Raw genomic sequence first — 24,358 nt, forward strand, 5'->3', positions numbered from 1 at the left:
AGGGTTTGCCGGTGGTGATGCCGGTGTTCGACAGGAACACCTGCAGCGTGCCCAAATCTCAGATCTCCTTCATAGACTACTTCATCACCGACATGTTCGACGCCTGGGATGGTGAGATCACTTCCTACACTGCAGCGTGTCATTCACGCTGTTCATTGTTTGCTCCATAGTAAATATTAAAGGACAATTCCGGGCAAATTCAACTCAGGGCTGTATTTTCCTAACATTTTAGGTCTAAAAGAAGGAATTTGGAGATTTTCAGTTTAATTGCTCCTGTTTTGCGGTAGTTGTGTCTGTCCCCGCATCGCCACGGCAGCGATGAATGGAAGTTCTGCTGCTTAGGCTGTTTACATCCCTCAAAACCGCATTTTTTTTCCACAGACAGCGTCAGATGGCGACTCAAACATGCACCGAGAAGTTTATTTACTTCAAGCAAGTCAAGAGTTGATTTTCCTGTGTTTTTGACACAAACGGGAGCTTCCGACTGCACATGAACACACCGAGCGTGTCAAGTTGGGTCTCGCGCGAGACTCTGTGAGACTTTGAATTAGATCTAGTTTTACAAACATGTCGGCTTGCTTGAAGTAAATAAACTTCTCAGTGCATGTTTGAGTAGCCATCGTGCCAAAAATATTCAGATTCCTTTTTTTTAGACCTAAAATGTTAGGAAAATACAGCCCCGAGTTGAATTTGCCCAGAATTGTCCTTTAAGATAAGAGTTCCTGCATTCACCTTGGTGATGCATCTACAACCGTGCGCCCGCTAAAATAGCCCACTCAGGAGTGGGACTCTGTTTTTGTTCCTCACATTTACCAGGACTCTCTGATGATTATGTTAGTGAAAGGTCGGAGTCAGACAGGTGCTGCAGCCTCACATCCTCAGCTGCTCGTCAGGAACAAGTTGAGCAGGAGGTCGAGTCAAGAGAAGCAGGAAAGGGGAGAAGAGGAGATCTGTAGCTGCCCCATTCCCACTGAATCTCCCTTTTAGTTTTCCAGTCGTCCCTGGAGGGAACTTGTTTACTGTCAACACGGCTCTGATGTCACGGAAAGATTCCTAATGTCAGTGGGACAGAGAGGAAACTGCGACGGCGTCAGGGGAAGGGAGGGAGGAGGGAGGGGAGGAGGGGAGGGGGGGTTGGGAAAGAGTTGGGAAAGCAGCGGAAGATGGCGATGGGGGTTTGCGCGATCCCTCGGTTCTTCGGGGCAGCTGATTTCAATTCACCAGGGGGGTCACGGTCACGGTCGGGTCGGGTCGGGGACCAGAGCTGCAGAGCGGGTCGACAGCGAGCCGGAAACGAGGATGTAAATAACGAGCTGAGAGAGTTGAGCGTTTTCTGTGTGAGAGAGAGAGAGAAAGAGAGAGAGAGAGTTAGACCTTTCAACCTTAGTAATGTAGCTCCCACATAAAAGGACTGCTAAGTGTACATAACATCACATTACCACTGTGCATGAACTAACCACACACACACCTTCCTGCCTGGTAGTTCATGTGGAATGAAAACAGGAAGAGGCTGTTGGTATGGTGTGTGTGTGTGTGTGTGTGTGTGTGTGTGTGTGTGTGTGTGTGTGTGTGTGTGTGTAAAGTGTGTGTACAGTGTGTGTAGTGTGTGACTGCAGGTGTTTGTGTTTATTCCTGGTTTCCTGGATTGACTGTGTATTTAACCGTAAAGGACGGATCCAGAGGACAGAATAATCACATGTCCATTTTATGCACCAAAAGAGTTATTGATTATATTGATATTTAATCATTTATCCCGCCCGCACTGGGGCAAAAACCTGCTGTAGCTACTAAAAAGTGATCTGAATCAGTTGAAATGAGTCAAATTAGGTAAAAAAAAAAAGTTGTGAGTGTTTTTGATGCAGAATTCCTCATGAGTTGATTAATTGATCAGTGGATCAACACAAAATGAGGTAAATTGTGACATTGTGAGAACTCAGCTTGGTGGAGCTTTTAAATAATGTTTGATACTTCAATAATAATTAAAGGAATAGTTCACCAAAAAATGAAATTCAGTCATTATTGATTCACCTTCATGCTGATGAATACTCTGGAGTAGTTTTTTATTCCTCAAAGTGCATCTGGAGACCCGGGAGGGGGGCTCGTAGTCCAACGAAATCCTTATATGAGAGTCAACAGCACCCGACACAAAAACGTCCATATAACTACACAAAAACCTTGTAATCTTCCTTCATACTGCTCATCTACTGCAATCCAAGTGTCCTGAAGGGATACAGTCCAGAGTTTACTCGAAACGACGTCATTTAGGACATTTTTACAGCCTAAACAGTCCTGTATTGCACTTTTTTTGGGTGAACTATTCCTTTAACTGCAGCCAAGTGGAGACAGAAACACCTGGAACAACTGGACTGAAATGAATGAGTCATTTTTACAGGGAAACCCTTCTGATTTAACTTAGACTGATGAGGAAAATGAAGATATAAATGACCTTTTCTTTATTCCACACATTCTTCCTCCCTTATTGAATCCTGATGTCTACAGTACATTACCCATGATGCAATGCAACCATCTGGACATTCTTCTAGTGTGATACGCTAGCAGTATGCAGTAGATACGGAGCTGCAGACGACCAATAGCTTTGTTCCTTTCGAATTTTACACACTGATTTTTTTTTTTCTTTACAAATTTACCCCCCCCCCCAAAAAAAACAGACTAGATTCATTATAATGTGTTGACGGGATCATTGTTTTGAGACAGATGAGTAAAAAATGTGAAGCTCCACATCCTGACCTGTGATGTGGGCATTTGGCAATAGATTATCACACTTCTAGCACTTTATTATGGGCATTTTAGCAATACAATTTAGCATTTTATATTTGTAATATAGTCCAGCACTTTATTCTGGGAATCCCTGCAATATGAATCTGCACTTTATTATGACCGGGCATCCTGCAATAGATTATAGTGGTAGCCTACAGTGTAGCACCCTATACAGACACTTTTCCCACGTACAAAAGGAATTTTAATATTGAGATAATACAAACTGATAGCCTTTGTCGTGGTGTAATTTATTGTCCTTCCTCCCTTCTCTTCTCTTCTCATCTTTTATACAGATGGAAATTAGGCGTACGGCTACAATCTCTTTTCATGTTTACATTTTTTCTTTTAAAATGTTCATTAAAGCAGAAGTAAGCGATATTTTTGTGTTAATATAAGTCTTAAATAGTTATATCTTCCGACAGCAATCACTTACATAGAGTGTTTGGACCGAAACACGGGTCTGTCAGTCACTCTGCTCTGCTCCGAGCCGAGGCGAAAACTTTTCTCGTATCCTACAAGTTTTATCCAATGAGGAGAGAGAACGGCATGCAGGGCTGTGTGTGCAGCCAAGGGACGCCGTGAATGTGGTGACGTAGGGACGAGGACAAATAGACCCATGATGAGGGCGGGGGCTGCTAACTCCATTGGCTGACAAGACGTTATGGTGCGTTCAAGGTAACCCGTAATTCGTGTATTTCCGACCTGTGAAGTCGTACCAGTTTGATCTGGTACGAGTTCACGGGTCAGAAGTTACGAGTGGCCGTTATAGTGACTTTCACAGGTAAAACAGGTCGGAGAAACACGAGTGGGTTGCCTGAAACGCTACAAAGTCGTAAGTCGTGACTTGAAGCTGTAATTTACGGTTTCAAAATCCTGCCTGGAACGCAGCATTAGCCAAAACGACCGGATCGCTTACTTCTGCTTTAATATGTTTTGTCCCATTTCTAAATAAAATAAACTTGTAAACATGAATGTCTCTCCCTGTGCTTCTCCCCTCAGCCTTCGCCAGCCTGCCCGGCCTCATGGAGCACCTGTCGGAGAACTACAAGTACTGGAAGGGTTTGGACGAGATGAAGTGTAAGAGCCTGCGCCCGCCTCCTCCCTCGTGACCGACTCCTCCTCCTCCTCCTCCTCGTCACCTCGTCACCTCCGGAGCACGGTGGGACGGCGAACGATGAACCCCTCCGTCCCTCACTCCCTCTCTCCCTTTCTCCTCCGTCCTCACCCACCCGCCCGGGCCGATCGGAGACTCCTGAGACGCTGTTTCCATCCCAGATCACAGCCTCTTTTCCAGTGTGGCTGCAGCAGCAGCAGCGGGAGGACGAGCAGCAGCTCTTCAGTGGAGAACAGGTTGTCATTTGTTGAACTTCCTCCTCCTCCTCCTCCTCCGTCTCGGTCACCGCTCACTTCGACGCTCAGCTGCCACTTTAAGGCCCGGTGCAGTGTTCCTGACAGAACTAGATGACGCCTGACACTCTGAGTTACCATAACAACACCACAAACCTGCACTTTAGTCAATCAGGACACTTTTTTTCTTTTTTTTTTCCCCTTCTGAGCTCCCTCTCGCTTTGTTGTTTCGCTTTTCACACCTTTTTTTTTTGCTTTTTTCTTCTTCTCCTTGTTCTTCTTCTGAGACGTTCGTTTTTTTCTTCTCACTGTTTTTCACTCCTCTTGTCTGTTGCTGTAAAAAGACACACGGCGGCGAATACGATGGCGACCAAATCTGAATGTTGTGTGTGTTTGTGTTCACTTTCAAAATGCCAACTCGTGAAGGTGCTGAGATGGATTTTTATTAAGATGTGGTACAAGACACACTCTGACCTGTGTGTGAGTGTGAGTGTTAACCCATAACTTTTTAAGTATTTTAAGACCCAGCCAGCGCACAGGGTTTCCTAAACATGTGCGTGTACGTCCAGGGGCGGCTCCAGAGAGAAGAACTGTTTCTGTGATCATGTATGTAGTAGCTGCGTAACAAACAAACATCTGGTTGTTTCCCTCGTGCACTGTGAAAAGCAGCCGGTCAGAACAAACGGAGGAATCAGGGGTCGTTGTTCACGCGTTCTGCATCATAAAAGCTCTTTGTGACACAAACTGTAGAAACGTCTGCGTCCGAGAGAGAGACGAACAAATCTGACCTGTGAGTATCTGAACAATAGAAAAAAAGCCTTTCTGACTGTTGTACGGTGCACAAGCGTCTGAGGTCTTTTTACTCCACTTGTGTGTGTGTGTGTGTGTGTGTGTGTCTGGGCCAGATGTAGACCTGACAGATGTGTGAAGGAGCAGCAGCAGCTCCAGCTCTCACGTGATTTGTGTTAAACTGATACTTTACTGTATTTCAAATCCTTCACCTTCCAGTCATTTTTTGAAATTTTATTTTATTTTATTTTATTTGGGAGAAATCTTGTTGTTGCACATTATTATTTTTATTTTTTTTCCCCCACAAGTCAGACTGAGATTCCTGTGGTGTGTGTCTGCCCTCTGGTGGTTAAACGGGGGTATTACATCCACAGGAAATAGTTTATTATTACCCCCCAAAGGGAATGGGTATTATACAAAAAAAATATAAAAAAGATAAAAAGACAAAGATTAATCACAGTCAGCATTTATAAACAGAAGCTATCTGCTTTAATATTTGAGGCTGAATCAGTATTTTGACACTTTAGACTCTATGACTTTATTGTATTTTTCAGAGCACTTTGGTTTTAAATTGACCAACATGAGGGTGGATCAGTAGAGGAAGCACGACTGCCACACACAATGAAAGAAAAGTGGATTTAAAGATATTCCAACACCTATTACAATCTGCTTTGGTAAAAAAAAAAAAAAAAGAAAAAAGTATTGCTATTATATTATCAGTTGTTGTTTCCAAGGCTCCACCTAAATGATAGGATGTGTGTGTGCAGTATGAATGTGTGTAGTGGGTGTGTGTTTATTCAGGAAACGCACATGACGACAGTATTAACCAAAGGCACAGAGAGCTCTTTACAGGTGCCTTATTCTTTGGTCATCTTTACAGAAACAATTATTATTATTTGTTTTATTTTTTGTAAGTTTTAGCTCCTGCTTTTAAAAGAGAGAAAAGAAAACAGAAGAAAAAAAGCCATACGTGTTTTTAGATATTTCAGAGGTTGTTATGGTATTATTATGTTATGGTCTGTAGCTTCTTCGGCTTTGCGTTGAGTCAGTGTTCAGTCACGCTTCTCTGACGCTTCTTTGCTTCTTTTTTTTTTGGTTTTTGTACGACTGATTCAGGTGCAGGAGGCTCAAATGTGAATTTCATACTTGTTTTTATCAGCTCTGGTTTCAGTTCACTTCAAAGACGCAGAACTCTGGTCACATCCACGTTCTATGTATTCACTCTGACAACGTTATTTTATTGATGATGATGAAGATGATGATGATGATGATGATCAAGGTCTTAATCGACGCCTTAATCCTGTCTCACTGTTGAGGTCTGCTATTGTTGCAATACACTGTAAACTACCTAATGTAACTGCTGTTCTTGTAAATACTCAGCCTATATACAGTATCTTTCTTTTGTTTTTTTTTTGTTTTTCTTTTGCTTTGCATTTCACAAAATGTGTGTGTAACTTTCTGTTTTGTTGTTGTTGTTTTGGCTGTTACATGATTTCCAAAATCTATATATATAAAAAAAAAAGATTTAAAAAAAAAGCCAAACCAAGAAAGATTTTAATATTTTGCAGAAGTGGCTCCACCTCTGAATGTTTCACGTCTGCGATCAATCACTGATCATCAAGATGATATTTTTGCAAAGAATTTCTATTCTACAGAGACAATTTAAAGAAACTTCCATGCCTTTTTTCATTTTTTTTCTCTGTGTTGCGAGGTGACTGGGAAGTGTTGTTGTGAATTATTAGCTGGGGATGACAGCCAGTCATTGAACGCCTCGCTCCCGGTGTGCCGAGCCACAACCAGATTGTATAACTGCTCGTTATGTAGTGATGAAGCCTTCATCACTTCCACTGATTCCCCGTTTCCTCTCCGTCGTCTCTCTCTCTCTTGACACTGATGGCCGTGGCTGCGACGGCGTGCCAATCCTGTGTTTTGTATAATTCACACCAACCAAACAAGAATTACAACGCGGGGACGTTATATACGGTACAAATTATTTTTCAAAGAAGGAATTATTAATAATACTTATAATAATAATAATAAAAGAAAAAGAAATCATCGTTATCGGCCAGGAGAAGTGTAACGTGTTGTTTTGAAAGATTTTACTGCCTCATGCATAAGTAGTGACAAGAGCTTTCTGTCAGAGTCACTTAAAGTCGACCATGTTTGTTTGAAAAATGTCATGTATTTTGCTCTCTCTCTCGATGATGTCTTATTTTGATGTTCCCTGTCAAACACAAAAATGTATTGTGAGAGACAATTAAAGCATTCTTTGAAGACGAACAGAACCTGTCACGTGAATGGACGCTGGCATATTTTGACACTGTGAAATGTGCTTAATGCTTTTAATCTTGCCAAGAGTGAAGAAGATGAGAAAGTTTGATCCCAATCTGATGTCTGATGGAGAAAAAAAAGGAAATAAAGGCAGAGGAGCTATGGTACATCCATCCACCACACCTGCTGGTTGTATCCCTCCGCCAACCGGCCATGTTTGAATGAAATATTGTCCCTCATCTGTGGTTTTGAGGTATCACATTCAAAAAGGTCACAGGTCACTTCAGGTGAGGGGAAAAAATCAATACTGTATCAACTCAGACGGCAGATTTTAATCTTTTATAACATAAACTGAAAATAAAAATTCGTATTAGAAGACTAGAGATTAGAGAACTTTGTATGACTGTGTTGGCCAAGTCCAAATAATTAAAAGTGAGTTGAACAGACTGAGAACTTTATCTTAATATTTAAACATGTGTTCAATGTTTGTAAAAAGGTCACAATAATGTTATTGACACACTCAGGATGCCACAAAATAGCAATAGTATCATATCATGACAGTATTGTATTGGTGATTCCCACTGCTACTACTGTAGTCCCACCTTCTTTAAAGGGATAGTTCAACATTTTGGCAAATTGGCCCATTGTCATTATCCCTATAGTTTTAGCTGTAGGTTTGTTACCTTTAATTGTCGGTGCAAGCGATTTTTAGAACGGCGGAGCAGAGCCGCGAGCTGCTCAGAGCTACGCTACGGAGGCTCATGGGATTTCTTGGTTTCCCTCATCAAACTCATCAAATACACAATCCAACAACTCCAAAATGCTCTGGTGGAAAAGTTGTGACCTGCACATTCACCACGCTATGAGATAATGGGAACGTTACGAGATGGAGTTGTTTTAGAGGTAAATTCATGCAAAACCGCTGATGCGTGTTGCCTTCAGGGACAGTTTTTCGGCAAGCAGACTCTGTATTTACCTCTAAAACAACTCTGTCTGGTAACGTTCTGTTATTATCTCATAGCGTGGTGAATGTGCAGGTCACAACTTGTCCACCAGAGCGTTTTGGAGTTGTTGGATTGTGTATTTGATGAGTTTGATGAGGGAAACCAAGAAATCCCATTAGCCTTCGTAGTGTAGCTCTGAGCAGCTTGCGGTTCTGCTCCGCCGTTCTAAAAATAGCTTACACTGACAATTAAAGGCAACAAACCTACTGCTAAAACTATAGGGATTATGGCAATGGGCCAATTTTCCAAAATGTTGAACTATCCCTTTAAAACACAGCTTGATTGACCACTTGTGATCAGATTTCACTTCCTGCTTCATAAGCAATTGAGCAGGTGTGTTCAGGTGCACTACTGAACGAGTTCCCACCTGCATTTACTGTAGAGCTGAAAACTTGCAATCATATGACCTGAAACAGATGTTTGAAAGTGGTCACACTAAAACACCACACAAACATCCTTCTGATCAGTTTCATATGTTTTGAAATAAACAGGAGTCTGGTCTTGAGTTGAGGTATTTAAATACATTTTCAGTCAAAAGGCAAACAACCGTCACATAATCAACAACAAACACACAAACAACAATCATCATCATCAACACAATATTCAAAATTATTCATGACCAGCATCAAACAACTTCTCCTTCAGGTTTTTTTTTTTTTGTGAGTGTGTGTGTGTGTGTTTTAAGGCTTGAAGGTCAAAGTTCACAGTCCTCCGTTCTCCTCCAGCTTTTTGAAAAGCTCCAGGCTGCGGAGCCGCGACTGTCGCTCGCCGTTCTTCCACAGGATCAGCAGGTGGTCGGTCGAGCAGGTGACCAGGCCGTTCTCCTTGAAGCTCACGAACATCTGGAACAAACTTGGTTCATTAAAAACATTGAAGAAAAGAAAAACACACCATGTAGCAACCAAAAACGTAATAACGGCCAATAACATAATAACAGCCAATAACGTAATAATTTTGGCCATTTTAAATGTAATAAAGCCAATAATGTAATAACATGCCAATAATGTAATGAAACTTTTGAGCCAATAACGTAATAACATTATTACATTATTGGCCTAGTATTAAAAAAACCTTTGACAATGTAATGACTGGTGCCGATAATGTAATAATACATAGATATGACTGCAGTTCTTGAATAAAAGACAGTTTTGTGCAGTTTGCTGATCAAAAATAGGTATAGTGGATGACATAGTCGTCATATTTATTCATCCAAGATATGTACAGTACTATCTTTCACCTCTCTCTCTCTCTCTCTCTCTCACTTCTACCATGCTTAATGATATGTTTGCAAACGGAAGAAGTAAGCATTGTAGACTATCAACAACCTCCAAAACATCAAAATGTCACTTTATCCAACACGGGACCTTTAAGTTCAACGTGTTGAGAAAAAAAAATTCAAATAGAAAGAGAATGGTAAAACCAAATCAACTCCATTGCTCCTCCGAGCCATGCTGGGATTATCACATTTCACATGGTTTGTCTGAGGCAGGAAGTTATACATGACTGAAACATAAACTGGCTGGCAGACACCATTCAATACACAAGTTTGGTTATGTTTTGGAGGTTGTTGATAGCCTACAATGCTTACTTCTTCCGTTTGCAAACATATCATTAAGCATGGTAGAAGTGAGAGAGAGAGAGAGGTGAAAGATAGTACTGTACATCTTGGATGAATAAATATGACGACTATGTCATCCACTTACCTATTTTTGATTAGCAAACTGCACAAAAACTGCAAAAAAAAACTTTTATTTCCAAGAACTGCAGTCATATTTATGTATTATTACATTATCGACACCAGTTATTACCAGCCAATAATGTAATAACTTATTACATTATTGGCAAAAACTTATTACGTTATTGGCTCAAAAGTTTTATTACATTATTGGCACGTTATTACATTATTGGCTTTATTACATTTAAAATGGCCAAAATTATTACGTTATTGGCTGTTATTTCGTTATTGGTTGCTACACACCCTGTTTGTTTTTTTTGTTTGTTTGTTTGTTTGTTTGGACGTGGTCCGACCGGTTCGTACCTGAACTGCCCCCGAGTGTCCGATCAGGTCGCCCGTCAGCTCCAGCGTCCTGATGTTCGGGACCTCCATGATTTTCTTCGAGGGAGGACCGGCCTGTTTGTTCGTCCGGCCGAAACTCCACATCCCGAAGAACCCTGAGGTAACGATAAATTAAAGAGACAAACTATAAAACAAACACACAACATCACTGTTACAACTTTCACTGAGCAACAACGACTGATCGATCGAGCCTCTGACTTCAAAGCTGCTGTGATCAATACTTTTATATTAACTCTGGATTAAATAATTACGTTGTAATGTGAAAGGGAAGCTGCTCTAGTGGCTGCTGCTCAGGCCGATACGTTCAGTCGGACTCAGAGGGAACGGACTGAACTGATGCACGTAATAATAATCGTGTTTCGTGTTTATTAAAAAGCTGCAGGAGAATCGACACTTTACAGTCGAGCTGCTGAAACTGTAAATGTGTGTGTAAATGTGTGAGTCACCTGGAGTGGCGGGTTCAGCGGGTAACGGCAGGTCCTGGATCTCCCACATCCTCACGCTGCCGTCCTCCGAGCAGGACATCAACTCACTGAAACAGAGAAGGAAACACGAACCCATAACCTGATTAATTTCGTTTTTTAGTTTCACTGCGGCTTTTTATTTTAGACCTTTTAGACTAAGATAGAAAGAAAGTGCCAAGTTAAAAGGAAATGACGACATGTGACGGACTCGGATGGATTACCTGCCTCGGGATCTGACTGAAATTATCGAGAGGGGGGGCGATGCTGAGAAATGTTTTTTAAAGGGATAGCTCAACATTTTGGCAAATTGGCCCATTGCCATAATCCCTATAGTTTTAGCAGTAGGTTTGTTACCTTTAATTGTCAGTGCAAGCTATTTTTAGAACGGCGGAGCAGAGCCGCGAGCTGCTCAGAGCTACGCTACGGAGGCTCATGGGATTTCTTGGTTTCCCTCATCAAACTCATCAAATACACAATCCAACAACTCCACAACGCTCTGGTGGACAAGTTGTGACCTGCACATTCACCACGCTATGAGATAATACCAGAACGTTACGAGACAGAGTCGTTTTAGAGGCAAATGCAGAGACAAATGTAAGTTCTGAATTTTTTTTTTTAAATGGACGCCTTTGTAGGAAAAACAAAGCATAAGGAAAATGTTTTTAAAAAGGTTGCAAAGGTTCTTCTGACTTAATCAAGGTGAAATCCTGACATGAAGGTGTGAGATAACTTGAATGTGTGTGTTACCTGTCAGACAGCAGCATGGTGTGCAGGACGTTAGAGTCGTGAGCGACCTTCCTGTAGGCCAGAACCGATTTGGTCAGGATGCTGTAAACATAGAGGCCACTGCCCACGGCTGCCAGGATGAGCTACAACACACACACACACACACACACACACATGGAAAACCACAAAACTTTATGTTACTTCATAGATCACAACAACAAAACACCAACGCCACATGATGACTCTGATCCAGTTTTCACCTTTCCATTGGTGGTCAGATGCTGGATGGACATCTCGCTGGGTTTGGGAGCTGCCAGTCGTATCTCGGGCTGGGTGGGGCTTTGCGACTCCTCCCACAGGATGTGCTCATAGGCCAGGATGTTCCAGTCGATCGCATCCCATAGGATCAGCTCGCCAGCGTGGGAACCGCTCGCAAAGAGGCCGTCTGAGGAAGACGAGGAGACAAGAAGAAGATCTCGGTAAAGCTGCTTCAGAATAAAATATGTGAACAGACAAAAGACAAACAAATCCTGAAAACAGCTTCATTAATTTGATGCAAAGGGAAGTTTCAGGGAGTCGCCCTAGATCTGAAACACACTTGCAAAAACTTGTTCTCCACTTTTACGTGTCCCCTGGAAACACTTCCTACGGTGGCTTTAAAGGGATAGTTCAACATTTTGGCAAATTAGCCCATTGCCATAATCCCTATAGTTTTAGGAGTAGGTTTGTTACCTTTAATTGTCGGTGCAAGCTGTTTTTAGAATGGCGGAGCAGAGCCGCGAGCTGCTAAGAGCTACGCTACGGAGGTTAATGGGATTTCTTGGTTTCCCTCATCAAACTCATCAAATACACAATCCAACAACTCCAAAATGTTCTCGTGGACAAGTTGTCTGCAAATTCAGAGACCACTTGCTAAAAAACTGCCCCCGACGGGAACGCGCATCAGTGGTTTTGCATGAATTTACCTAGAAAACAACTCTGTCTCGTAACATTCTGTGATTATCTCATAGCGTGGTGAATGTGCAGGTCACAACTTGTCCACCAGAGCGTTGTGGAGTTGTTGGATTGTGTATTTGATGAGGGAAACCAAGAAATCCCATTAGCCTCCGTAGCGTAGCTCTGAGCAGCTCGTAGCTCTGCTCTGCCATTCTAAAAATAGCTTGCACCGACAATTAAAGGTAACGAACCTACTGCTAAAACTATAGGGATTATGGCAATGGGCCAAGTTGCCAAAATGTTGAATTATCCCTTGAGATCAAAACACTGCAACTTAAAATGCATTGACCTCTCAGGGCCACCGTACCTCCGCTGTGTGATGAGTATTTGCAGGACGTCTTGTCGTTCTCTCAGTTTGTTTGTGTTTTTGTCAGTTTTGCATATGTTTTGTTGCGGTGCTTTGAGCTCTCAGGGCCACCGTACCGTACAAACACACTCTCTCCTCAGATGAAAACTCACCGTTGACGTTGATCAGAGCTCGGATCCGGTCCTGGTGGTCGGACAGACAGCGCAGCTCAGCCAGCGACACGGAGGAGTCGGTCGAAGCCGTCAGTCTGTAGATCACTGCAGAGAAGAAGAGACGGATTCTTTAGAGACGTGAACTTTTCTTTTTCGTTTTGTGCTTCGTGCGTTCTGTCTGAGCTGAAACGTCCTCTCACTTATTTCTTTATCCATCGCAGCTGCCACGCAGTTCTTGGGAAGCTCGATCAGAGCGGTGATTCCTGCAAAAAGACCAAAACGCAGCGACGACATCAATCAGACTGTGTGTGCAAACAGCAGAGTCAGAGGTGAACACAGATGGAGCAGTCAACAGAGGAGTGTGTGTGTGTGTGTGTGTGTGTGTGTGTGTGTGTCTGTGTGTGTGTTTTCTTCTTACCCGTGTCGCTGTGGTTCTGTCTGTGACACTGCAGCTGAAAGTCTTTGTTCCACACACACAGTTCCTCGCCACCGGAGACCCACACACACAGACGCTCCAGCACCAGCAAACACTGAGTCACACACACACACACACAAAGGATGAGCATTATAATACAAAGACATGCTATTTCTATAGGCATGCCCATGTGTATTGCACACACACACACACACACACACACAACAAATGATAATGAACTGAAAGTTAATTAGTCTATAGATGCAGTAATTAACCTCAGCGTGCGGAGGAGCAGGATGGTTGTTGTACGTGTTCTATATGAAAACATACGAAGCACTGATGTTACATTTCTATGGTTGTTATGAAGAAACCGTTTCCTGTCAAATAACTTTAGAATTTTCTTCAATTTATAAGACAGTAAAATGAAATTATTTAATATCATCAGCAGATGCGATGCAGACGACAGAGATGTAACAACAGCTGAACTTGGATTATGGACGCATTAGAAATCACAGAGATGTGATTAAACATCAGTGACATTTATGATAAAATATAAATGAATATACAAATTGATAATTAAACTGGATCTTAACATAAAATATTGAAACTTTAATATTATAATGTAGTCAATGAAATTAATTCAGTTTAACTACTGCTGTTGTACGGACTTGGTGCTGAGACATAATAATAATAAGCTTTACTCACACTAGTTTGAGCTGGATCATCTAATATCTTAAATCTTTAATTTTTTTAATCTGGTGGACACATGGTTTTAAATACACAATATATATCAGTGTGTTTATATACGTATATAACACTCTTTTACAGAGACAGGAGAGAAATAATGAAATGTGTCAGACAGTGAACGCATCATTATAAAAATCCCTTTCATTCAACAGATGCTGCAACTTAAGCGTTTCATTTCTATTTGGAGAAAACATGTCAGTGTTGGAAATAAATGTGTTTTACTTCTATTAAAACTTATTTCTGCTGCTTCCTCAAATAACAAGTCACTAAATACACTTTCTTGTCATTTCTCTTTCACTTCTCTTTTACTCCTTAATACACACACAATGCGTTTTCCGAGATATTCAAAAGTTCATCAGTGAAAAAGTCATTGATGTGATCAGAGAAGAGATCAAACTGATATTTTAGGATGTTGGGGCTTTATATAATTAATGCTTTAACTCTTTAGTCAGGGTTGATTTGATTACCTTCACAGAAGACTGGAGATCTGAGATGGTCTGGACTCTGTTGCCCGTGTCCGGGTCCCACAGCTGTTGTCATATATACGATTAAGGAGAATCAAGTGTGAGTCACAAACAACAACAACACAAACATCTGGATGAGATCAAGGTGGAGTAGGGGTTGTACAGACTAGTCGACTAGTCGATTAGTCGACTTTACTGCTCCACAATGACGTTTGGAGCTTGATGTCGACTAGTCGCTGATCATGTGACAGGACAAGAGAAGTGCGCTGAATGAAAAAATTACGAGGGCCATTGTCAAGCTAGATAGAACAGATCGTACCAGACAGGAAGTCGGGCACAGAAAAGGTGAGAGAATCCGGTCAATTTTCAAAATAAAATAAATTAAATGATGATTAAGTTTGCTTAGTTTGTCCGTCTATAAATATTTTGTGTCTGCACACGAGACACACATCCATACATACAGAGCTAGAGACAGACCTGTGTGTGCGGAAAACCGAGCACAGACGGGTAAAGGGTATAGTTATGATGGGAAAAATATGCGACTAGTCGATGTCGCCTCGACTTTCATAACATTGGAGTCGACTTTAAAAAATCTGAAGTCATGCAACCCCTAGTGTGGAGGTGTTGGCTCTGTGTTTTATATTGTGAGGAAGGATACACTGAGGCTGCGGTCGGAGGAGGCCGTGATGAGGGAGGTGTGTGAAACCACTCCATCGTTACAGGTGAAGGTGGTTATGGCCGTGATCTGTTGGGAGTGACCTCTCAGCTCCTGCAGCCTCTCCCCGGTCTAACACACACACAGACACACACAGAAGGGAGAAAAAAATTAGTAATTAGTGCCGCTGTGTTGGCTGCAACTTCAAATATAGGAAAAATAACGAAGCGGCGACACTTCACCTCGATATTCCACACCAGAACAAGGCCGTCGTCCCCCGCTGAGGCACATCTGGAAGAGAGAAGATGAAGAGCGGTCGGTCAAACTGCAGCTTCGGCTTCGTCAAACACGCTTAGACAATCTCTATATTTCCTGTGAGGAGTCATTTCCCGTCGCTCCCGTCTGCCACCTGAGAAACCTTCAAAAAATATATATAAAATAAAAAAAAACATCTGTCCCGGCCGAGGGCTTTACCACCTTCACTTGCCCCTTGACCCCCAGAACCATCCACATACCCACCCCTCCATCCCGCCTGCCCCCCAAAATCAACAGACAGGATGAGCGGATAAAAAAGAGAGATGAAACGAGAAGAGGAGGAACTGTCCAGGATATATTTCGCAGACTTCAAAAAGCAATCCGGAGAGAATTTTCTGCCCTTTGCCCCCCGACTGTGGACCTGTGTGCGGAGAGGACAAGACCCAGAGGAGGAGGAGGGGGGGGGGTTATTACTGGGGGTGACCAGGCGTGAAGCAACCCCCCACCTTCCTCTCTCACACACACACACACACACTTAGTTGTGTTATAAATCCCAATCTGAGCACTTATGCAGACCCACTGTAGCATGGCTGTCTCCCACAAAGCAGAGAGCAGGTGCACAAAGCCTCCCGATACGTGTTTGTGTGCGTGTGTGTCTCTGTGTGTGTGTGTGTGTGTGTGTGTCTGTGTGTGTGTGTGTGTGCATGTGGCGTTAAAAGGCTGTGGTGGTGATACTGTACCGGCGTGCACACACAATCACACAGCGGTGATGATTGGGCTCTTGTCATGCTCTGTAAGTTTAGCTGTAGGTGAGGATCTCCTGTCAATCACAGAGGGGATAGAGGCCAGCCAAGGGTAGAGAGGAGGAGAGAGGTTAGAGAGGAGGAGGGGGGGGGGGGAGGAGGAGGAGGAGGAGGAGGGGGAGGAAGGTTGTGGTCTGCTTACCTGAAGTCATCAATCTGCACCAGAAATCGAACAATGTCAAAATGTCCTTTCAGCACCTGCAGCTCAGTGAACCAGTTTTTGGGCTGTTCCTCGCCAATGCACAACACGGGGCTTTTCTGCAGACGTAAGAGGGAAAGTGTTGAAACGAACAGCGGGAGGAGGAGGAGGAGGAGGAAGAGGAGGAGGAGGAAGGCGAGGCCGACGGAGGAGGAGAGGAACTCAGTTCATCTCACTTCAGACACTATTTCCTTTTTATTTGGATTTCCTTTGGATTTATTTTATGACTTTTCACTGCATTGAATTTATCTATAATAGGCTGCAACTTTTGTCTAAGCTCCTTTTTTTATTCCTCCATTGATTAGCTAATTATTTAGTTTCTCAAATGTCAAAAAAGGGAAACTGTTCTTGTCACAAGCTCCCAGACACCACAGTGTTTTTACCTCAAAATGTATATTGTTTATATTGTTTAGATAGATTGTTTTTAACAGTCTATCTATCTATCTATCTATCTATCTATCTATCTATCTATCTATCTATCTATCTATCTATCTATGCTTTGTTTTGTTCAACCAAACCAAAGATCTTCAGTTTACAGTGATATATATATATAGAAACAGAAAAGCAGAATTTCGTCTGTTTCATTAGCTGGAAAGAGAGAAGCAGTTATTTATTATTTTTTGTTTTAACCGACTAAAACTTCAAAAATAGTCACAATGTTTTTTTAATGTTAATGAACTAATAAAGTTATATTACAATCTAAGAAACTTAAAGAACATCAAAGATGAACTAACTGAACTGAAACTGAAAATGATTCAGAATAACCTACGGTATATGAGATGAAAGTGATAAAGTTTTTTACTTAAAACAACTGTGCATGATTGAAATGTTTCTATTGTAGCAGCTGGAGGTGGAGCTGGTTTGAACCACTTCACAAGGAGGAACTGGGACTTTTGGGCTTTTCTCAATCTTTGATTTTCTGAGGAGCTGCTGATAGTAGGAACTCACTATTTCACAACATTTCCAGCTTGTGACACAAAATAAAGTCAGCAAAATCCTTCCTCTCATCATCCTTCATTAGACTTCATCTCCTTTGGTGAGGACATGGAGGATTTTAACAGGTGAACAACAGGTGTAAATGATGAACACGTAGCATCTGCTGCTTTTAAGTGAGGAACCTCAAGTCAAATAGAGGTTTAATGCGTCATAAACATTTATTTTGTGTGTTTTTATATAAAACTACAATGAAAAGAGAATCTTTAATTGTCAGAGTAAAAAATGTATTATTTGCCTCTACACTGCAGGTGAGAATAGATATAGTATTAGAGCTCAGTAGCTGAGTAGTTGAAGGCAGAGGTGACCTGTTTGTTTACATTACACCAGTTTTTATTTTTCCCTCATCAGACTTTATATCCTTTGGTGAGGACATGAAGGATTATAGCTGGTGAACAACAGGTGTAAATGATGGAAATACGTAGTATCTGGTGCTTTTAAACAAGGGACCTCAAGTCAAATAGAGGTTTAATGTGTATCTAATGAACCTTTATTGTAGGCTATGTGTATTTATATAACTACAATGCAAAGAGAAGCTATAAACTGACGAATTAATGCAACTAGTGGAGTAAAAAATGTATTTGCCTCTAAACTGCAGCCGAGAATAAGAATAACCACTGTAGTACATCAATATAGTATTAGTTGAGTAGTTGAAGGCAGAGCTGACCTGTTTGTTTACATTACACCATTTATTTTTCCCTCATCAGACTTTATATAAATATCCTTTGGTGAGGACATGAAGGATTTTAACAGGTAAACAACAGGTGTAATGATGAACATGTAGAACCTGGTACCTTTAAACAAGGGACCTCATGTCAAATAGAGGTTTATTGCGTAATGAACCTTCATTTTATGGGTAGGGGAGACTGGGGACAGTTGCAACACTTTTTACATTTTTCTCAGTTACTCAGAGACTATTTGGACTAGGCTCACCAAACTTTTATAGATTAAACATACATTTGTCAGCTAATTAGTCATACCATTTAAAGATGGTTACATATAACACATCAGTCACAATATTCATTTGAATGGAAGAATCCAGACGTTGCAACTGACCCCAAACGTGGGGGCAGTTGCAACACAGATAAGGGACGGTTGCAACATTAAACATACATTAAATTTCACTAATTAACTTTTGATTTTTGTCTCAATAAACATAGCATTCCTAAAATATGCATTGTCTTACAATAATACTATAGTATTATTTAGTTATTTAGTCATATTTATCAGAGAACAGTTGGAGTTTTGTTTTGCGTAGAGCATAGGCCTTGAGTCAATGTGCAGAGGTTGACAGTGGTAATAAAACTCAATAGCTTAGTGTGAGACAAGAAGAATGGAACTATTTGCAATACAAAAAACTTTTATAAACATGTACTCTACTTTTGGATGATTTATTCACTGTATGACATAATAAATTTACCTGTGGCTACTTCTGTCCCATAGAATAAGATACAACTAGGCTATAGATACAAATTGCATATTTCATTATAGGAAGTTATCTGGGGAATTATTTTGAAATCTTAGTCTCTCATGGTTTAATATAGTTGGCTGTTCTGTTCATCATGAGGAATAAAATACATATAATGTGCCTATTTTAAGCTAAAAATGTTGATACATTTGCATTTGCATAGTGCTTCCATATTCAAATGGCAGTTGTTGCAATCGTCCCCACCCTGTCAGTCATGACAAAACATCATATACTAGCTAGACATAATGACACTGACACATGCTGACCATGTCATTTGATAGTCAACAAAACAGTGATTCAAACTAGGTATGTTTGGATTAATTCATACAAAAGATCAGGACAGTATGACAAAAATACAGCTCAAGAAAAAAGCTACTTTCATACCCTTAAAACAACTCTGTCTCAGTACAAGCAGGAGCAGATGCTGAATATGTCTTTTCTATTATTGGTGGGTAGAGGGTCTAACTGTGAATGTGCAGTGTGAGTGTCATCACTCTTGCATGTTTCTGATTGGAGAAATAAGGCTTGTTGCAACCGTCCCCAGTCTCCCCTACCCTGTTTATAGTGCAAAGAGCTGAAGCTGACTAATTAATGCAGCTAGTGGAGTAAAACAAAATAGTGTTATTTGCCTCTAAACTGCAGTCGAGAATAAGAATAACCACTGTGGTTCATCACAACAGTATTACAGCTCAGTAGCTGAACACATAAATGGCTGACCTGTTTGTTTACTAACATGTTTACATGTTGACATGACACCTCACCTCCACGGAGCCTTGAGCTTCACGACCACCGAGAATCCACCGCAGCATGACTTGGTTTAATCCCGGCTGACTTCAGCTGAAGACACGGTAAAGATGTGGTTATTATTAGGCTATGACACAGTGTATGTTTTTGGTACAGATAATGTTTCTTGTTTGTTGTGGAGAAAACGCGAAGCTAAATAAACAAGCTAATGCTACAGGCGCGTGCAGCAGCAGCAGCAGCAGCAGCAGCAGCAGCGTCTTACCAGTCATTAGCGTAAAAACAAAAAGCGCAGTTTCTCGGTCAAATATCGTCGCGACGTGTAAAAGCTTTAACTTAAAACGTCCGGATATAGATATATAATTGGACAAATGTAACGTTGATAATGTAACATATAAGCTACATTATAGATAGAAGCTGATTTCAGTCCCGACCACAACACAACAAACCATTCATGTGACTGCAGCAGCTACGGAAGCTTTTCTAGGACAAGATTCATTCATTTAGGAAGCAAAAGTAACAACGTTTTGTATTTATGAAGCTAATGTAGTAGGCTACAGAGGGTTTTTTAGTTAGGTATTTATTTATGACATTTTGTTAAGTTAATGTTCATTTTCAGTTAATCTTGTTTTATTTTAATTTTTATAATCCAAATTAAACTTCCAGACACTTTTAATAGGCTACATGCAACTAATAGCCGACCATGAATGAGAAAGAGAAGTGGTTTTGCCATGGGTGGAAGTTGATATTCAGATCCTGTAGCCTATTTAACGAGAAGTAGCTCTTCAATGAGACTGTAAAATATTGCATTAAAAATAAAAGCCCTGCATTCAGTAGGCTAAGTACAATATTATCAATACAAATTATGTAAATAATCACAAGAACACCCTGTAGAAGTGCAACTTTACCAAATTAAGGTCATAAACATGTTACATTATCAAAATGATCATGATTGTTGCATTTATGTCTACTTTTTTTCTTTTTATCTTTCCATACTCATTATTTTTCCACCCAGGCAAAATGTAGGACAGATCAAAAACAGCACCATGAGCCAAGTCACAAGAAACAAAAGTGAAACACACAGAATTTGAGTACATATTTAAAGATTGAAGAGAGTGGACTGTTGTGCATCCTGTCTAATGTAGTGTTATTCTCATTTTTACAACTAGATGGCAGTGTGTCACAATCCCATGAGATCAGACGAGGTTCAAAGCCTCATTAGTCAGACACAACCTCACGTTTTTGTCATTTTTCCTCCTGCGGTGATCTAAACTATGAGTTTAATTCTACAGAAAAAGAATCAAACATTTACTTTGATTTCTTATTTTCATGTTTCCATCACTCTCTGCCTGCAGTTTTTTTTCTCTCTTGCATCCATCTGCTCATTTCATCACTTCCTCCTCATGACTTTTGCTTTAATGTTAAACCTGCTGCTCTCCGTCCACCACGTCTTCTCCCTCCTCTCTGCATCCTCCTCTTCCTCCTCCTCCTCCTCCTCCTCCTCCTTGGTGTCTCCCCTTTTAATACAAACACACACACACACACCACCAGACACACAGTCACACATCACCCTAGCTGTGTCTACTCCTGCTCCCCCGATTGAGACGACACGCAGTGTAGGGCCTGTGACCTTCATGGTGGCTCAGATCTGCGGCTGGCACTGATTTCTGATTTAGTGTCGATCCGCTGCGCTTGTCAGGGGCTGCGAGGTGCTTTCCATGTGGTAATAGAAAAGCTCAAGGGCAGCTAGAGAAAGGAGGAGGGTTAGGGAGAGGGATTGGCTGATGGTGGAGGGAATGGGTTTTAGATGTGAGAGGATCGGTGATGCTCTGTTTGCTTAACTACCTGTCAGATACGTGGATGAATGGGTCAGATATGTAGACTCTGGAGAGCGTGTGTTTTCACTCAGTGTATGTTTAATACACACACAAAAAAAAAAACATGTGAAGGAATGTCAGCAGGTGTGTGAGGCTGCACATGCATGCTACATGCTAACGTCAAGTGTGTTCAACATGTCAAAATGACAGCACGAGCACTGAAGTTATTACTCTTAATCCTAAAGGGAGTGTTTGCACAGGAGTTCACCACCGAGGATTGGGACTGGATGGTCATGGGAGGGTTACTGGTTCAATCCCAGGAGAGTGTGTGTGTGTGTGTGTCAAAGTGTCCTTGAGCAAACAAACGCTGAACAAACTGGTCCTGATGCTGCACCATCCAGCTCTGTATAAATCTGACATTTAGTGGTCCAACCTGACTTGTGGCTGTCTTTCAACACATCAGCCACTGAGGAACTTAAAGCTCGTCTTTTGTGACGCGTCCAAAGATTCAAAGTGTTTATTGTAAGAAAAATCCCCAAAATAGTCAACAAGCAGTTATAGCAAAAAGGAAAAATAATACTAGATATGTCTCAATAAATAATAATGATAATGGTAAGGTGAAATGACGGTCAACCAAAAATATTGGAGCTTCTATAGTCACCTTTGTGTTCAAAACTCCCGCCACCACACACAATAACCACACGCCCTCAATGTGTCAACACAAATGCAATGATGTAAAACCTATGTAAGGAAACAGGCAAAATATATTTTGGCTCCTACAATACTGGCCCCCTTATTATTATTATACTTCAAACCATATGAATAATAATCACACACACAGGTAGGCTACAGTACATTTCAGTAAAGGTGGCAACCACAAGGGAGAGTCAGATGTCAGAGGGATTCATCCTCTGGAAACCATGACGACTGCACTGCACAACGGGAGCTGCAAGCAAGAAATGAGTTTGGAAAATTATAATTTCAACATCACATCATCATAAGGAGATGATGAAAGAAGGAATATATAAAAAAAGAAAACAGATCAAAGTAGTTTTAGTTCAGGGGCCACATACACATTTGACACATTTGATCTCTAGTGGGAAAATGATAACATAATAACCTATAAACAACAAGAACAAGATTTTTCCCCCCTTTGTTTAAGTGCAAAGAAGTACAAGTATATTATAAAAATGTTAACAGTTAATGAACTTTCCTTTTACAAGACATTATGAGCAACCTGAAGCTTCTTAAGGAAAAACACCTGCAAATTTAACAGTATTATGTCGCTTTTGTCTTCTATGTAATTTTCACACTTGGCAAATTCATCCTCCTGGCCGGATCGGACCCTCTTGTGGGCAGGGTTTAGGCCCACAAACCATATGTTTGACACCCCTGGTTTAGATATTTGGTGAGTGCAGTGGCCTCGGTTCAGGGGAGCAGACGAGGTGTCAAACATGACCAATGGCAGGAATCAGCTGAGAGGTGAAGTCATGATGCGATGGCGAAACCAAAACACTCACACCACACTAAAGACCATGCAGCAGAGAGTCAGAGAGCAACCCACCCACTCCCTTCTTCTCTGAGCGCCCGTATAGCAACCTGATGGTGTCGGCCCATCTCCAGCCTGTAAGGAAAACAAATGGTTATGATGATGGAAAAGGAATTAAGCTGTAATTTAACAATGGGCCAACAACAGTATTCGATAGCGGGCTCCCTCCCTCGCGGCTCGGAGCCGCAGGAGGGGTCTTGTAGAAGAGAGAGGCTCATTCCTGACCAACACACTTCACTGTCCCTCTTCATCAAGCTTTCACTGTGTTCTGCTTTACCCACTGCGGCCAGGAGATCTTGCTCTCTCTCACACACACACACACACCAAACATCTGACTTACAGATTTATTTTTGGAACATTAAGTTTCCAAAAATAATTGTCCAGTTTTTTCTAAATGTTCCACAAACCTCAAGGTCACCACTTTTTATTTTTGTGGTATGAAATAGTTTCAGTGAAAAATCTTTATAGAAAATGTGATTTATTTAAAAGGTTCTCCTCTTTCTGGAGCTCTAGAAACAACAGGTCGGTATCAGCCAATCAGACGAGAGGAGGCTCGGATCCTTTCTTCTGATTGGCTGACTATTTTCTGAGCGATCCAATAAATATAGCCCAGATTTCAGGTAAAATACTCAGAGAAACCAAATCTCGCAAGTGTTGGATGTTGGGGTCTAGGTCTAGGTCCAGGTCCAGGTGGGCGGGGCTTGTGGGTGCTTTAGTTGTGACATCACAAAGTTCCAGGAAGTCCTGACGGCTCGTTTTGAAGGGCTGTGTGCATTTCCCTGCGGATGCTTTGATACTTTCTATGTATTAAAGCAGAAGTAAGCGGAATGTTTGTGTTAATATAAGTCTTAAATAGTTATATCTTCCGACAGCAATCACTTACATAGAGTGTTTGGTCTGAAACACGGGTCTGTCAGTCACTCTGCTCTGCTGTAAGCTGAGGAGAAAACTTTTCTTGTATCCTACAACCTTCATCCAATGAGGAGAGAGAACGACATAAAGGGGCAGTCCTCTCTGTGTGTGCAGCCAAGGGATGCGCGTGAATATGGTGATGTAGGGACGAGGGCGGGGACTGCTAACTCCATCGGTTGACAGGAAGTTAGCCAAAATGACCGGATCGCTTACTTCTGCTTTAATATTGGACCGACTTGATCTATATAATCAAACTACACACAAGGACATAGGACCTTTAAACATCTGCCACATAAGATCCAATTAAAACACAGACGATGTGTATCTGATTAAAATATATAAGGCCTATAATCCAGGGGGATGATGATCTAACACTGACCAGAGGCGGGTGGGATGGTGGGGTGGGGTGGGGGGCTGTCTCTGTCTGAG

General features: G+C 41.4%; 2 protein-coding genes across 3 annotated transcripts in view; one reads left to right on the plus strand and one right to left on the minus strand.

Annotated features, from left to right (window-relative positions):
* The window catches only part of pde8b (phosphodiesterase 8B), a 54,159-nt gene extending 50,203 nt beyond the window's left edge, over nucleotides 1-3,956 (plus strand). Inside the window, exons 23-24 of the mRNA XM_085793121.1 lie at nucleotides 1-111; nucleotides 3,778-3,956. Coding sequence (XP_085649247.1) covers nucleotides 1-111; nucleotides 3,778-3,887 — 221 coding nt within the window. The 3' untranslated portion in view covers nucleotides 3,888-3,956. The remainder of the gene's footprint in view (nucleotides 112-3,777) is intronic.
* A 4,734-nt stretch (nucleotides 3,957-8,690) lies between these two features.
* Nucleotides 8,691-20,113, minus strand: wdr41 (WD repeat domain 41). 2 transcript variants are annotated; one of them, XM_085793122.1, is made up of 14 exons: nucleotides 19,917-20,113; nucleotides 19,672-19,747; nucleotides 16,393-16,508; nucleotides 15,435-15,483; nucleotides 15,196-15,324; nucleotides 14,541-14,603; nucleotides 13,330-13,441; nucleotides 13,112-13,174; nucleotides 12,912-13,016; nucleotides 11,717-11,901; nucleotides 11,478-11,599; nucleotides 10,713-10,798; nucleotides 10,228-10,361; nucleotides 8,691-9,031 (listed from the first exon to the last, which is right to left on the minus strand). In XM_085793122.1, the coding sequence occupies exons 2-14, from the start codon at nucleotides 19,717-19,719 to the stop codon at nucleotides 8,891-8,893; spliced, it is 1,353 nt and encodes a 450-aa protein (XP_085649248.1). In that variant the 5' UTR covers nucleotides 19,720-19,747; nucleotides 19,917-20,113; the 3' UTR covers nucleotides 8,691-8,890. The 2 variants fall into 2 exon arrangements, with proteins under 2 accessions (XP_085649248.1, XP_085649249.1); XM_085793123.1 differs by having other exon boundaries at nucleotides 19,672-20,113.
* Between the last annotated feature and the right edge of the window lie 4,245 nt (nucleotides 20,114-24,358).

Source organism: Trachurus japonicus, chromosome 12, assembly GCF_045865225.1.
Source record: "Trachurus japonicus isolate A0001 chromosome 12, Traja_1.0".
NCBI lineage: Eukaryota > Metazoa > Chordata > Actinopteri > Carangiformes > Carangidae > Trachurus > Trachurus japonicus.

Coding starts and splice junctions, on each gene's coding strand:
- wdr41 (XM_085793122.1), bottom strand. CDS start 19,719: ATGCTGCGGTGGATTCTCGGTGGTCGTGAAGCTCAAGGCTCCGTGGAG. Junction 14,604..15,195: donor CCTCCGACCGCAGCCTCAGT/GTATCCTTCCTC, acceptor ATATGACAACAG/CTGTGGGACCCGGACACGGG. Junction 11,902..12,911: donor AGCTCTGATCAACGTCAACG/GTGAGTTTTCAT, acceptor CGTCTTCCTCAG/ACGGCCTCTTTGCGAGCGGT.